The sequence below is a fragment of the Solanum pennellii genome, chromosome 7 (assembly GCF_001406875.1).
Source record: "Solanum pennellii chromosome 7, SPENNV200".
Lineage (NCBI taxonomy): Eukaryota > Viridiplantae > Streptophyta > Magnoliopsida > Solanales > Solanaceae > Solanum > Solanum pennellii.
The window spans coordinates 51710323-51726840 of NC_028643.1; the positions used below are offsets into that span (position 1 = coordinate 51710323).

The 16518-nt window shown below is 34.9% G+C and overlaps 1 protein-coding gene across 1 annotated transcript; it reads left to right on the forward strand.

Annotated features, from left to right (window-relative positions):
- Nucleotides 1–14259: 14259 nt before the first annotated feature.
- Nucleotides 14260–14685, forward strand: LOC107025071 (uncharacterized mitochondrial protein AtMg00810-like). The gene has a single exon (XM_015225938.1). The coding sequence runs from the start codon at nt 14260–14262 to the stop codon at nt 14683–14685; it is 426 nt and encodes a 141-aa protein (XP_015081424.1).
- The last annotated feature ends 1833 nt before the right edge of the window (nt 14686–16518 follow it).

Here is a 16518-nt window from a genome sequence, read left to right on the forward strand (position 1 = left end):
ATTTCAGTACCCAAATTTCAGAAGTCTAAGTCTTTTGGAACGAGACCCCCCTCGACGGCCCGTCGTGTCGATGACGGTCCGTCGTGGGTTCCGTCGACTCACACAGTTTTTCCAGAAATAAAATCTGCTGCTCAAAACGACTAAACAGGTCGTTACATTATTAGGACTAAAATGAATTTTAATGATGTAAAACTTATGAGGTAGGGTTGTACGGGCAGAGTGATAGTCACTAAAGAAATCTCACATCCAAAAGATGAAGATAATTGAGATGAGGATGCTTAAAGGGATTTGAGAGCACACTAAGATAAATGTGAATAGGAATTAAGTTCTTTGGTACATGGTAAGAGTGGCTTCCTGCTGGACAAGATGAGAAAAGTTAGACTGAGGTGGTTCAATCATGTTAAGAGTAGGTGGGAGCGTATGCCATTAGGAGATGTGAGAAGTTTGTTGTAGGAAGAGTTAAGAAAGGTTTAGGTATACTTGAAAAACATTGTGTCGAGGTGATTACATATTACTTAGCATAGCTCCCACATACCAAGGAAATACTCTTAGATAGGAAGGTATGGAAGTGAAGTATTACATGTAGGGTTGGCTCCACGTAATTCGATGTCTAAAATGAAATTTAATAATAGTCTAAAATTCAAATAAAGTTATATGTATTCATTTATTTTCCTAAAATTTTAGATGTAAATTATTAAAATTAATATCTTTTTATAATTTTTTTTTCAAATACTATTTTTTAATTATTATTTTGAAGCAAGATTTTTTTAATTTAATTGTGAAAACATCATTTTATTGAGACAATTATTATATGAATCGATAATATACTTCGGTAAGTAATATGTTGATAAATTTTAAATAAATATATATTGGAGTTAGAATCATAGAATATGATTCAAAAAGTTGATAACTTAATATATCCTACTTTAATATCAAAAGTTACAAAGAAATAAAAGAATACTTGTAATTTACTTTGTTCAACACTTTTGGCTATTTATTAATCTTTTTAACAAAATATTATTCTAATTATTAAAGATTTAAAGAAATCGAGTGAATTAACAGATAAGAAAAATGACAAAAGAAACATCAAATGTGATGAAGTTGAGGAATAATATAGTAATTAACAAACTTTTGTGGTCTCAACTTAAAATGCATTGCACAAAATACGGAATTTGTATTTTCCAAATAAGATGGGTTACATGTGAAAAAATTAAATGTAACCTAATGGATGGAGTATATATATGTTGATGAACTCCATTTACGTAATTCTTTGAATTAGAAAATATTAAAATGGGAGGCTGGTACATGAACGTGCAGAATCTATCTTAATCAAAGCCCTTTGATGACTAGTTGTATTAAAACATCTTAAAATACATGTCTTTGTGAGGGGTTCGAGAATGGGACGAACCACAAGGGTCTATTGTGTGCAGACCTTACACTTTTTCCAGAGCTTGTTTCCACGTATTTGAACTCGTAACCTCACGATAACATGCCAACAACTTTAGGTGTTACTCCAAATTCCCCTACTTTTCATAAGCTTGTAAAATTAATGTACTTCTTAATGAAGTCTTTAAATTAGAATATCTTAAGATACCTGGCTGATTAATTTTATATAGTGTTCCGTATTGACATTAATGATATTCACAAATATACAAGGCAAAAATAGTACAACTTGACCTACAGATGCCAAGTTGGGCCAAATGCACCATGTGAAATGGATGAGTCCTAGATTTGTGCATATTATCACATTGATTTTGAGAGTGGGATCAGTAACGCTGCACCAACCCATTTTTTGGGAGGCTCAGGCACAAGTTTGACAAAATTTGGTGATTTTGATTTGAATCTCATATATCTAAAAAACGCATTAAATAGTTCTTTATAGTCTCATTAACATTGGCAGAATCATCATCAAACCCAGCCACACAATATAATAAGACTTGTTTTTTTTCAAAATGAAAAAAATGAAGTATATGAACTGTGATGAAACAGGAGGTACAAAGAAAGCAAGAAAATGAAAGGAAAGATGAAGATTGTATTGCCCACAAAATACACTACAACAAAAATAACATACCAAGAATATTCCAACAAAGTGGGTCTTGGAGGGTAGAGTATACGAATTCCACGGAACTACCTAAAAGTGAAGTAGATCCTCGTCCCAAGAGACAAACAGTCTGAAAAACAAACATTACATAAGAACAAGAAACAATAGGTAATACTGAAACAACAGATAGTAATTTAAACAAAACTACGAAAAAATATCATCAATGACAAACATTAGAGGAGTAAACATCAAATTTTGTTGAGTCGAAAAACAAACAAAGCCAAAACAAATCTGAAATCTTAGGTTGTTTTATTAAATAATAAAAACTTTTGCACCAATAGATACATGAATATGTATCTTAAGAAAGTCTTTTCTGAGATTTTGTTTTAAGGCTTCATAAACAGACACACCCTTAAAATTCTCAGGATATTCCATTTAGAAACTCGAACTAAGTCATTTTTCAATTGAACACCTCAAAGCCTTATAAAGTATTCCAATATATGAGACACTTTCTATTAAAATTTTGTAAAAACTTTTATGCTGTTTTCATTTGTCTATTATGTAATTAAGTTAACCATATAAAATATGTTTTCCTTTAATTATATGCATCACCATCAAGTTGAAAAAATCTCAAGTTATTGTGGCTAATTAAGGCAAATGCATAGTATTAAAGGATATGACATATATTTTATGTAGTTAACTTAACTACCTAAATAATATATGGGAACAAACAAAAAAAAGAGTTCCAAAATATATATCGAATATGTCTAATTTAAACACTTATAGATGTTTTAATGTTAAATTATACAAAGGTTAGTTCGAGTATCTAAATGAAATAGCATGACATGCTTAAGGGGCCGAATATTTTTAAAGCCTTGTTTTAGAATATCTTGAAATGCATGTCATAGTGGTCCATCAATTAGTAGAAGTGTATATCTTAATGTAGCCTTTGTTGAGTCTTTATGTTTAGAATATCTTAAGAATTTAGGTTGCTAAATTTTTATATGGAATGGTCAGAGCTACTGTAACACTCCAATAGTAAGAATAGAGCTTCACCAATTAAATAATGGTTAAAATGATATTTACAGACCTATATTAATGTATAAACTAAATTAGAAAAGGTTAATTCCAAAACAACAAAAAAAGACAATGACGTCCGAAAACTAGCTAAATTGAACTAGTAGACATCCCTATGTTTTATTAAGGTTTGGGTGTCTCAAATAAAGTCCAAAACATGTAAATATACTTCAAATAGGTAAAGTATAGTATAAATAGTGTAATAATTTGGTCACGACTCCCGAAAAACCGCCCAGGGGCCCTTGAGGAGGACCTAAACATTAGCGAGCAAGCTTCCAAAGCAGCTTCTCACAACGCGGGACTTCACGCACTCACTATATGTAACAATCCATATCCAATAAATACCAAAAACCATCTTTTCAAAAAAATTTGCAGGTGCAACCAACGGGGCCATCGACAGACCGTAGTCCGACCCACGATCCGTCATCCACATTTATCAATAGGATAAGAAATCCCAAAAATCTCAGCCCATGAAAATTTGATGGAGTCATGATCGACGGAGGACCCACGGTCCGTAGTCCGTGACCGTCAATCGATACCTTATTTACCCACTCTTTGATAAGTGTCACGGATAACTAGAAAGGTTTGTAGGTGGACCTACGGTCCGTAGGTCAGACCATAGGTTGAAATTCGCAGACAGTTTAGGGGGCAATGCAGTTGGGTCCACTCCAAATGGTCATAACTCTTCGCACAAAATAAATTACGTGTGTCATGACCTACCCACATATAGATAACTGAGTTAGATTTCCATAGCCACTGACCTTGCTAAAATCAGACCTCTGATTAAAAAGTGATGGCTGTTTTAGTAAAGGCGTGTCGAATAGACCCAACCTACGGACCAAACAACAGACCGTCAGTCCTGGTCGTCGGTTGGTTCGACAACAACTAACCCAGTGGTCTTTTGGTCTTTTCCCACTTTTTGGAACCATAAGATACCTCTTTTTGGCCCTAAATCATCAGATTTTAGTCACTTTAACCTTAGAAATATAAAAAGAACTTATCTAAGTCAAAATATAAATTTAAAGTTAGAAAATTAGAAGAAGGAAAGAAGAAAAAACTCAAGAACCCTAGTTTAATAATGAAGCAAGTTTCGAGTAGTTCAAGCCACGAAATTTAAGTGTTTCTCTGTGAATCTCATCGCCAGGTATGTGGGATTTCACTAGTGGTTTTCTTTAACCCATTGGATCCCTAGTTTTCAGTTAGTTCTTTATTCTTTTATCATGATTAAACCTAGGGTTCATAGAATTTCAGCAGAACTTCATGATTTTGTTAAAATATATGTTCCAAATCATATTATCATATTATTACTTAGATTGTCGCAAGAATTTCAGAACCATAGCTTTGTACTTCCTTAGTTATTCAATTACAGATGCTAGGTCAGGTATTTAAGTTATACAATTAAACATGCTTCAGTTTTGAATACATCATTATCATATTAAATGTTTCATTCTCAGTTTGCATGTTCAGTTTCGAGCTATCCATTATTTACAAAAAGTCAGTCATAATCAATAAATTTACATAATTCATTAGGAGTAGCATAATACGGAGTTGGTCTAGCGTTAAAATTTACATAATTCATTAGGAGTAGCATAATACGGAGTTGGACTAGCGTTAAGCGTACCCAATTAGTCCTAGAATTACTAGCCATGTAAGTTGTAATTCCTCTCTATGGGTAATCAGTTTATTGATCAGGCCAGCATGCCTTTATACCTTTGGCAGGGTACATTGGTCATCTCGTTGTGGCGTATATATCGGACTACACATGTAGATCATGTGGTTTTATTACCGATTATTAGTGGCTCCCATAGTTCAGTCAGGCTCTCTGCATTTACCGTTTATCAGTATATTCAGTATTCAGTTTTAACATGTTATAAATTGGCCATTGTATCAAGCTACATCAGAATTAAGTATATCATGTTCTTATTATTATACTTTATTTTGTGCTTGTTCATTTATGTTTATTTCTGCATTATTCTATACTACATGCTTAGTATTTTCAAGTACTGGACGCATATGTTTGCTACATCTTCTCGTTATGAAGGTTCAGGTTCTAAGCATTCAGATCACACTTAGATCGATCTATGATCTCCAGTTCAACAGATTTAGTGGTGAGTGCTCATTCTCCGAGGAAAACAGTCATGAGTTTCTTTTCAATATTTAGTATTTTATTTTTAGTTTTTCTAGTCTTAGTTGGGGTCTCTCCCAACAATTCTAGTCAGTTTAGAGACTATTTTCAGGCATAGTTACTTTCTGCTTAGTATTGAGTTAATAACTTCTCATCAGTATTTCATTTATCTCAATTATATAATATGGTTAATCCCCCTCTTTTAAGTATAAGTTGTGATTTAGCTTTCGCATTCAGTTTATTATCTTTAGTGTGCTCATGATCATGCCAGTAGGGTTAGCTTGGGATCACTTATGGTCCTAGGTTCCGTGTCCGCGCCTCGGAGGTAGCTCGGAGCGTGACGCTTCCTTGATCGAATTATTCAAAAAAAGAATTGGAATAGCCCCCGTGACGTGCAACCACATACCAAATTCATCCGCGTAGTTTTTAAGTAAATACAACTTCTGAAAAAGACTCATTTAAGTGAGGCGTAGTTTGGGCATGTTAGAAGATGATTTTATAATGGTTTGAGGTTAGTTTTAAACAACTTTCATTCACTCTAAATCAAAATTAAAAAATCCCTATCATCTATCTCAAAAATCTCGATGTATTCAACCACCATTGAAGAACAAGAAAAGCTCAAGGAAGAAGACGGAGACTCTAAGGTATTTATTAAAAATCCATTGAATAATTATCAATAAGGTATGTGTTCTTCACTAATGAGATTTATTTCACCAAGAGGTCCTTCGGAAGACGATTTATAACAATTCAAATTCCTAGGGTTCTTACTTTTTAAGTGGGTTTTCTTCCAAACTATAGATTTATGACTAAGGATGAGAACCTATGATATTTTCTATGTATAATTAAGTATATATGGATGAATAATTGATATGGTATATTTGGTTTTCGTGTGAAACACGTTCTTTCCATAAACAATTGATTTGATTATGTTATATGTATAACTTAATTTAAGGTAAATTAGGGGATTGGGACTACAACTTTAATGAACTCATGAATGAACCCTTTCCCTTCACCGTAACAATTAATTGGTCTTGTGTATGACTAAAGTTGTTGTCATTTGTTATGTTACTGAGCATTTATCTATATTATTTGATGATTGTTATAAATTGAGTGTAAGTTCTCGATTAAGATTCTTGGAATCAATAAGTAAGTCTTCAAAAGTCATGACTACTCTATTATGTTGATGTTGTCCTATAATTGATGTTGTAATGCAATTGAAGTATTTATGATGTTGCTATGCATATGTGATGGGATATGAATATGTAATATGTGGAATCATGTTAAGGATATGATATTGCAAGGTTGATGATGTCTCTTGTATGCCTTACATACTATGACTATGATATGTTAATCTCACTAATGAAGTGTTTTGATGAAAGAAAATTCTCATCCTAAACCTAATGAGTTAATGATCATGTTTATTCAAGGAGTTAATCTCCTATTGCCTATGATAAGATTAATGATTAATGATAATGTAAAGGCAATTCAAAAAGGGTCTTTAGCTTAGAACCAATGAACTAGATATGAGAGGTGTCCTTTCTCAAGTTGGAATGTTGGTTCACAATGACTCTCATGAGATAGAGGCTTCCATGTAATGTTGAACTATGGGTCTGTAATATATATCCTAGTTCTTGAACTATCTTGCCTCCATAGGAATACTAGCTAGTGAATCTACCTAAAATGCTATGTTCATGTTTTAGTTCTACCTTGGCAAGTAGACCACCTTCTTTCGCTGTGGGGTTTCATGACACCGAATTCCATGTTTAGGTCACATGGTCTAATGTCAATTAAGGCTATTGTTCCCTTAAGTAAAAATGAAAGAATTAAGAAGGTCTCAGTTGATAGGTTTTATACAAGGGAGAAATGGGAAGCTAAGGTAAAGGAGTTAATCAGCCTTCGTAAAGAAGGTATGAGTGTTAAAGAATACACCTTAATAATCAATGAATTGTACAAATATGCTTACCCTTCGGTTTCGAATGATATGGATGAAATGAGTAGTTAAGTAACAGGCGTGTCTGAAGATATCGAAGAAGAATATTGTGCAACTATGCTTCATGACAACATGGATCTTTCTAGGTTGATGGTTCATGCAAAACAATTAGAGGAGAGTCGTCTAAGGAAGAAGAATAGATAAGCTACCTTGAAAGTGGTTCTTCTAAGTGTAAGCTTGACATTAAAGACAAGCCAAAGTTCAAGAAGAGATTTTCAAACCAAGTTCCTTAAAATTTCTCCAAGACTCAAAATCGTAGGGTGTCTAACCCTAAATCTCAGAAGGGGAAAAATGTTGATTCTCCAAGAGAAAGACCAACTTGTGGAAACTGTGGTAAGAAACATGTGGGTAAATGCCTTGTTGGAACAAATAGTTTCTATGGTTGTGGCAGAAGTGTTCATATGATGAAAGATTTTCCAAGTGTGAAGAGTGCAGGAAAAGGGAATAGCCAAGTCCAATCAAGATGTCCTAGAACCGAAGCTCCAAAATGGAACCATTTTTATGCACTTAAGGACATGGGTGAACAGGAGAGCTCTCCTGATATAGTAAGTGGTATGTTACAAGTCATCTCTAATAATGTTTATGTTTTCCTTATTTCAGATGCTACACTTTATTTTGTTAAACCTTTAATAGCTAGGAAATTTGATATACTTCCCAATGTTTTGATTAGACCCTTTTCGGTTTTTACTCCAATTGGTACCTTCGTAGTTGGAAAAAGAGTCTATAGGGAATGTCCTGTAATGTTGCCCAATAGAGTTACTCTTGTTGTCTTGTAGAACTTGACATGTTTGATTTTGATATCATTTTGAGTATGGATTGGCTCCATACTTGTTTTCCATCCATAGATTTTTTAACGAGTGTAGTGAAGTTTCGATTTCCAATTGAACCCATTTTAGAGTGAAAGGGGGGAAATTTTATGCCAAGGAATCAAATCATTTTTTGCTTGAAGGCTTGTACGATGATAGACAAGGGTTGTCTATACCATGTAGTGAGGGCTAAAAATCTAAAATGTTATACTCCTCCTATTGAGTTAGTCCCCGTAGTGAGGGAATTGCCGAAGGTTGTATGCGATGACCTTTCTGGTGTTCCTCCCGAACGGGAAATTGTTTTTGACATTGACTTGTTACCAGATACGAATTCTATTTGAATTCCTCCATGTCGGATGGCTCCAGCTGAATTGGAAGAGTAGAAGCTCCAACTCTATGATTTACTAGACAAGGGTTTAAGTAAACCTAGTATTTCTCCATGGGGTAGTCTGGTCGTTTTTTGAAGAAGAAGGATGGGTCCCTTAGGATGTGTATTAATTATCATCAACTCAATAAAGTCACCATAAAGAACAAGTATCCTCTCCCTCAGATTGATAATCTATTCGATCAACTCCAAGGTTCTAGTTACTTTTCAAACATTGACTTAAGGTCGGGATACCATCAACTTAGGGTGAGAGGAGAAGACATTCCCAAAACATCTTTCGGAACTAGATATGGTCACTATGAATTTCTAGGGATGTATTTTGGGTTAACAAATTCCCGACAACATTTATGGACATAATGAATAGAGTTTTGTGAGATTACTTCAATTCTTTTGTGATTGTGTTAATTTATTATATTTCAATATAATCCAAGACCGAAAAAGAGCATGAGAGTCAGTTGATGTTGGCCTTGCAAGTTCTCAAAGAACATTAAGTTTATGCCAAATTTAGTAAGTGTGAATTTTTGTTCAGATCAGTTGCTTTTCTTGAACGTGTTATCTCTGGTGAGGGTGTAGAGGTCGATCCGAAGAAGACAGACGTGGTATGAAATTGACCTAGACCTTTGACTCCCACCGACTTAAAAAGTTTCTTGGGTCTAGATGGGTACCATAGAAGGTTTTTGACGGATTTGCTTCAATTGCCTCTCCTTTGACAACTTTGACTCAAAAAAAGGTGAAGTTTGCGTGGTCAGAAGCTTGAGAAAAAGGTTTTCAAGAGTTCAAAGATAAGGTTACTTCCACTCCGATTTTGACCTTACAGTAGGGTAATGAAGGCCTTGTGGTGTATTAAGACGCTTCCCGAGTGGGCTTGGGATGTTTCCTCATCCAGCATGGCAAAGTAATAGCCTATGCCTCTAGGTAACTCAATGTTTATCTGAAGAATTATCAACCTCATGACATTGAGTTAGCGGCCGTAGTTTTTTCCTTGCGGATATGGAGATATTACTTGTATTGTGTCAATGTTGATATTTTTACTGACCATAAGAGTCTTTAATAGTGTTTACACAAAAGGAGTTGAATTTCTGACAGAGAAGATGGTTAGAACTTTTGAAGGACTACGAAATGAGTGTCCTCTACCACCTTGACAAGGCTAATGTAGGTGCGGATTCTCTGAATAGTATGACTATGGGTAGTGTGTCTCATCTGTAAGAAGAGAAGAAAGAACTAGTGAAATATGTTCATAGGTTGGCTCATTTCGGTGTACGATTAGAAGATTTTCCAAGGGGTGTCTCATGGTCCATCATAAATTTGAGTCATCATTAGTGGTAGAGGTTAAATTTACGCAACATATTTATCCTATATTGATGGAATTGAAGGAATCGGTACTTGGTAAGCTCAATGAGTCATTCTCCCAAAGGGGGAGGGTGTTCTTAGATTCCAAGGGACATTATGCGTACCGGATGTTGAGGATTTGAGAAATTGAATTCTAGAAGAATTCGATGGTTCCCCTTATTCTATTCATCCAAGTGCCAAAAAAATGTATCATGTCCTTCGGAAATTCTATTGTAAGGACAGTTTTAAAGGTACATAGTGGAGTTTGTTACAAAGTGTCCAAATTTCCCACAAGTTAAATCCGAGCATCTACAATAGGGTGGTTTAACCCAAATCATAGATGTTCCTACTTCGAAGTGGAACGGTTAAATATGGGTTATTGTTGATAGGATGAACAAGTCTACCCACTTTATCCCTGTTAAGTCTACATATACGACCGAAGAGTATGTAAGGATCTACATTAATGAGATGTTGAGTCTTCATGGGATTACGTTGTCCATAATTTCGGATAGAGCTTCCCAATTCACTTCTTATTTTCTGAAAGCTTTTCAAAAAAAGGTTTAGATACTCAAGTGAAACTTCACACCACTTTTTTTATCCTCATATAGATGGGCAAGAGGAACGTACAATACATACCCTAGAATATTTGGTAAGAGCCTGTGTTATTGATTTTAAGGGAAGTTGGGATGATTAATTACCATTGATTTAGTTCTCCTACAACTATTGTTACCATTCGATTATCTACATGGCACCTTTTTAAGCTCTTTATGGTAGAAGATATAGGTCTCCAGTTGGATGGTTTGAGGTTGGTGAGTCCTCATTCCTTGGTCCCGAGATTATCTATGAGGCTATAGATGATGTTCAGGCCATAAGAGATTATTCGAAGACAACCTATTGTAATAACTCTAAAACGACTTACGAGAAACTAGAGACTAACATGTTTTTTCATCAGGGTTTAAGGTGCTAAAATTGTTTATAATTTTGCAATGAGGAAGTGTCTAAATATTTAAGTGAATTAGAAGTAAAATGTCAAGGGACTGTTAGACAATTTGATTTTTTTCAACTTATTATTGTTTTTACTGTTTTTTACTTATTTCAATTTAGTGCTTCCTGTTTTCTAGCTAGACTTAGTAAACTTTAGTTGCTCAACTTTCTAAAGTTAGTGGCCCCATTATGGTTGTTAATGGCCCCCTTTTATGGTAGTTAGTGGCACATATTCTTATTTTAGATTTAATGTTTATGTTTTTTCCTTGTATTAATTCAAACTTTTTGAATATTAATATACACAAGGAATTGCATAAGTTCACTCTATTTTTATTTTTTCAAATCAGTTTCGTGAGTATTTTTGTTCAAACAGTGGCATCAGAGCCTCTAGTTGATCTTACAGGACAAAAAAGGAGTTTTAACCTACAACACAAATTGCATCCAACAACCTACCTTTAAATCCACCATTCACTTTCACTGGTGAAAATTACCAAATCTGGTCTGTGAAGATGCAAGCTTTTTTGGAAGCCTATGAACATTGGGAAACTGTGACGGAAGATAAACACTTGCTGCTCTACCAAAAGATCCCACCTTGGCTCAGATCAAATCCAACAATGAAGAGAAGGCAAAGAAATCTAAAGCCAAGCCGCTTATGCAGAATGCTGTGGCAGATACTGTGTTATACAAAATCATGGCTTGCAAAACTGCAAAAGAGGCTTGGGATAGGTTGAAAGAGGAATATCAAGGCAGCGATAGAACATGTCAAATACAAGTGTTGAACCTAAAAAGAGAGTTTGAGTCCTTGAATATGCAGGAGGATGAAACTATCAGTAAGTATGCTAATCGAATATCCTTAATTATTAATAACATTAGACTTTTTGGTGAAGAATTTACAAACAAACGAATTGTGGAGAAAGTTCTTGTGACTCTTCCTGAGAGATTTGAATCTATGATTTCCTCTCTTGAAGAATCTAAGGACCTGAGCAAACTTCCATTAGGTGAACTAATGAGTGCTCTTCAAGCACAACAGCAAAGGAGGACTACGAGATGGGAAAAGTTCATTGAAGGAGCTTTCTCTTTACAAAATCAAAAAGGAAAGCAACAATTCCACCAAAATAATAAGGGAAAACATGATGGAGGAAATAATAGTGGAGATGTAAAGCAGAAGTTCTATTCTTGCAAACATTGTAAAAGAAATACACATATGGAGAAGTATTGTTGGTGGAGAGTCGATGCTATATGTGGCAACTTTAAGCAGACGAGTCACGTATCCAAGGACTGCAAATCAAGAGAAAAGGCCTTTGGTGCTTTGCAAGCACAAGTAGCATAATCTAACGATGCACATGAAGAGAAACTATTTGCAGTTTCATACTTTTCAATTAGTGAATCCTCTTCATGGCTTCTTGACAATGGTTGCACACATCACTTTGCAATAATGTTGAACTGATCAAATTCCTAGATGATACTTACAAATCTAAAGTAAAAGTGGGAAACGGTGAGGCAGTAGAAGGGAAAGGCAGAGGTACAATGTCTATCTCAACAATATCAAGTATCAAAACTATTTCTGATGTTTTGTACACACCTGATATGAGTCAAAATTTGTTGAGTGTTGGACAAATGCTTGAAAATAATTATTCTCTGCATTTTAAGAATAGTGAATGTGTTGTTTCTGACCCTGCTGGAGTAGTTATTATATGTCAAGATGAGCAACAGAATGTTTTCAGTTGATTGGGAGAAAATAATTGACCAGGCTTACAGTATTACTTCACAAACATGTACAAACCTATGGCACAAAAGGTTTGGTCACTTCAATCTGAGAAGCATCGCCGAGATGAAAAAAAAGGAGTTAGTGGAAAATATGCCTGAATTTCTATTAATGCTCATGTTTGTGAAACTTTCTAACAGGGAAAGCAAAAAAAATTGCCATTTCAAGAAAATCAAGTACGAAGAGCTAACCATAAACTTCAGCTCATTCATACGAATGTTTGTGGCTCAATCAAAACAGATTTGCTGAGTGCTAACAGATAGTCTCTCCTCTTTATTGATGACTACACCAGAATTTGTTGGGTTTATTTCATAAGACTGAAGAGTGAAGTCTTTGATGTTTGTAAAAAATTTAAAGCTTTAGTAGAAAATCAATGTAATCTTAGTATTAAGTCTTTAAGGTCTGACAATGCAGGAGAATACACTTCTTCTCAATTTGTGGAGTTTTGTAATAACACAGGTATTGAACGCCAATTTACATTACCATACACTCCACAACAAAATAGTGTATCTGAAAGGAAGAACAGGACAGCAATGGAGATGGCCAGATGTCTTTTGCTCGAAAGAAATATCCCAAATCAGTTTTTGGCTGAGGCAGTCAATACCTCTGTATATTTGTTGAATAGATTGCCTGATAAGGCCTTGCAAGACATGACTCCCTATGAAGCTTGGTGTGGAAACAAACCATCAAAACACCATCTCAGAAACATTGGGTGTATATGTTATTATCTAGTTCTAGAAACAAAAAGGAGTAAGCTGGATAATAAGGCTCATAAAGGCATATTTATGGGCTATAATTCATCAAAAGGTTACAGGATTTTCTGTTTGAAATCAGACCAACTAATTCTTAGCTGAGAAATGAAGTTTGATGAAGCAGCTGGTTGGGATTGGAAAAATCAAAAGACCTCTTATTCTGATTCATTTTCAATAGAGCAGCCTCAACTTTCAGAAGATGAACTAGTGGATGATGTACCAGTGAGGGGAACTCGATCCTTAAAAGATGTATATCAACAGTGTAACTCTGTTAGCTCTGAACCATCAAGCAATGCTGAAACAGAAGACTCTCAGGCATGTAGGATAGCTATGCAAGAAGAACTTGACATGATCGAGAAGAATGGAACCTGGCAGCTTGTTGACAGACCTAGAAGTCGCAAGGTAATTGGTGTAAAATGAATTTTTCAAGACAAAACTCAATCTTGATGGAAAAATTTGCAAACATAAGGCTAAATTGGTGGTGAAAGGATACGCACAACAATATGGTGTGGATTACCAGGAAACATTTGCTCATGTAAAAAGGTATGACAGAATCATGGTTATTCTTGCATTAGCATCTCATAGTTCCTGGCAGATTCATCAACTTGATGTCAAATCGGCTTTCTTGAATGGTTTGCTTGCTGAAAAGATCTATGTAGAGCAACCTCATTGTTTCTCATCCAATCCCCAAGGGTATGGTATAAGAGGATGGACAATTATCTCATCCAATTTGGCTTTAGTAGAAGTCAAAGTGAAGATACTTTGTATGTGAAAGTCAATGTTGCAGGTGAGTCCTTAATTGTCTCAATTTATGTGGATGACATGATTGTGACACGAAGCAAAATTGAACTAATCCAAAGGTTCAAGGAAGAAATGGAGCAAATCTTTGAAATGAATGATCTTGGAGTCATGAAGTACTTTCTCGGCATGGAAGTGTTACAGTCCAGTGATGGAATTTTCATAAGCCAGCAGAAATAGCTTTCGGATAGTTTAAACAGGTTCAAAATGCAAGACTGCAAACCTGTGAGTACTCCAATATCTACTGGTGTGAAGCTTGGCAAGGATGGGGATTCCGAAAAAGTGGATGATAGTATGTATAGAAGGTTAATTGGCAGTTTTCTATATCTAACCGCAAGCAGGCCTGACATTCTATTTGTTGTTAGTTTGCTCTCTAGTTTCATGCATCGCCTAGAGACACACACCTCACAGCTGCTAAAAGAGTTAATAAGGTATATTAAAGGAACTAGATTGCTTGGAATTTTTTTCCCAACATCTGCTGAAGTAACTATGAACCTGATCGGGTACTCTGATAGTGATTGGGGTGGTGGAGTTGATGATCTCGAAGCACATCTGGATATCTTTTCTATTTGGGGACAAGTTGTATTAGTTGGAGCTCTAGAAAACAAGAAACTACAACTCAATACACAGTAGAAGCTGAGTTAATAGCTTCTGCAGCTGCTGTGAATCAAGTAATCTGGCTAAGGAAGATGATGAAGGACTTAGGCGATGAACAAACAGTAGCTACCAAGATCATGTGTGACAACAGTTCAGCAGTTTCAATCTAAAAAAATCTAGTGTTTCATGGTCGAACTAAACATATCAAGATCAAGTTTCATTTTATTAGAGAAGTCAGACAATCTAATGAAGTGTTGCTTGTTCATTGTTCATCTGAGAACCAGCTAGTTGACATTTTCACCAAGTCATTGCCAAAGGAAAGGTTTGAAGATTTGAGGCAAAGAATTGGTCTTTGCCAAAAAAATGCAAAGGAGGAGTGTTAGACAACTGGCATTTTTTCATCTTATTATTATTTTTACTTTTGTTTACTTATTTCGATTTAGTGCTTCCTATTTTCTAGCTAGACTTAGTCAACTTTTGTTGCTCAACTTTCTAAAGTTATTGACCCCCTTTTATGGTAGTTAGTGCCACATGTTCTTATTTTAGTTTTATTGTTTATGTTTTTTCCTTGTATAAATTCAGACTTTCTGCAGATTAATATACACAAGGAATTTATAAGTTCACTCTATTTTTATTTTTCAAATCAGTTTCTTGAGTATTTTTGTTCTAAAAGTGACGACCAAGACATTCGACAACCAAGTCACCTATATGCCTTATGTTTACTTATGTGATTATGTGTGTATAATGAGTTTACGAGGTTCTAATATAAGTAATAATATTTTTAATTTGTAGTTTTTTATGTTTCATGATGTTTAGAGGTCAAACGTCCATGAACGTTCATTAGGTTTTCCTTGAAATGACCTTGTGTGTCTTAGCATGATTCATTGAGTTTTATGTCTTTATTTTCAATGATATTGATGTGAGAGGTCCTAAACTTATTTACGAGCATATTCATGTGTAAACATCCGAGAAAATATCCCCTAGGACCAACAAAGGGTCCTTGAGGAAGGACCCTTCACAATAGCGTAAGCCTGTCCAGACAAGCCTAGAACACCGAGGCAATCAACAACCAGAACGTTGGTCGACGCCCCATCGATGGTGGTCATGGGTAAAGACTTTTCCTAGGGATATTAAGCTCCCAAAGTCCTGCCTCTGTCATAATCGACAGGCAGCCTGGATGGTCTGTTTGTGATCCTACGACCCGTCGATGGGCAATCGTAAGTTGAGTTTGTAACCTGCATCTTAGTATTAAATGTAAGAGGTGAAGTGTTAATTTCACCCCACATCCATAAAAATGTATGAGAGCTTTCCTTAGGGTATTCTAGATATTTTAGATGGGCTTATAAGTCCTAACTACCTAGATGAATTCATTATTCTAAAATCTAAACCATAACCTCTAAGGACCTTTCTAGAAGTCCATTGAAGCTTGAAGGTTGATTTCTCCACAAATTTCTCTCATTTTTCGTGGATAAGCATCTGTAAGGGTATGTTTTTTCATCCTTGAAACTTCAATCATAGAGGATCCAATCGTCAAAGAGATTTTCAAAGACATTCTCAAAAGAAAGATTTCTAACTTGTGATCTTGCCATTGGTTCTTGCGTTAAATGCTTTGAATAATTTAATATTGATTGAAATGATCTTAATTTGATGATTTTCATATAAAATATTCATGAACCGATGCAAAACCTAAACTCTTCCAATTGGCTATATTATGGGTGTTATGATCATGTTCAATGCTTATGAATTCTAGTGTAGTTTTCCTTCGACTATTGAAAGATGTAATAATTGTACTAGATTGATGTATAGTTTTTCTTATATTCATAAACATATATTGTATTGATTTTTTTCATTGATTATTATGATTTTTAT

What these genes read in the sequence shown, in the direction of transcription:
- LOC107025071 (XM_015225938.1), top strand. Translation starts at nt 14,260, where the DNA reads ATGCAAGACTGCAAACCTGTGAGTACTCCAATATCTACTGGTGTGAAG.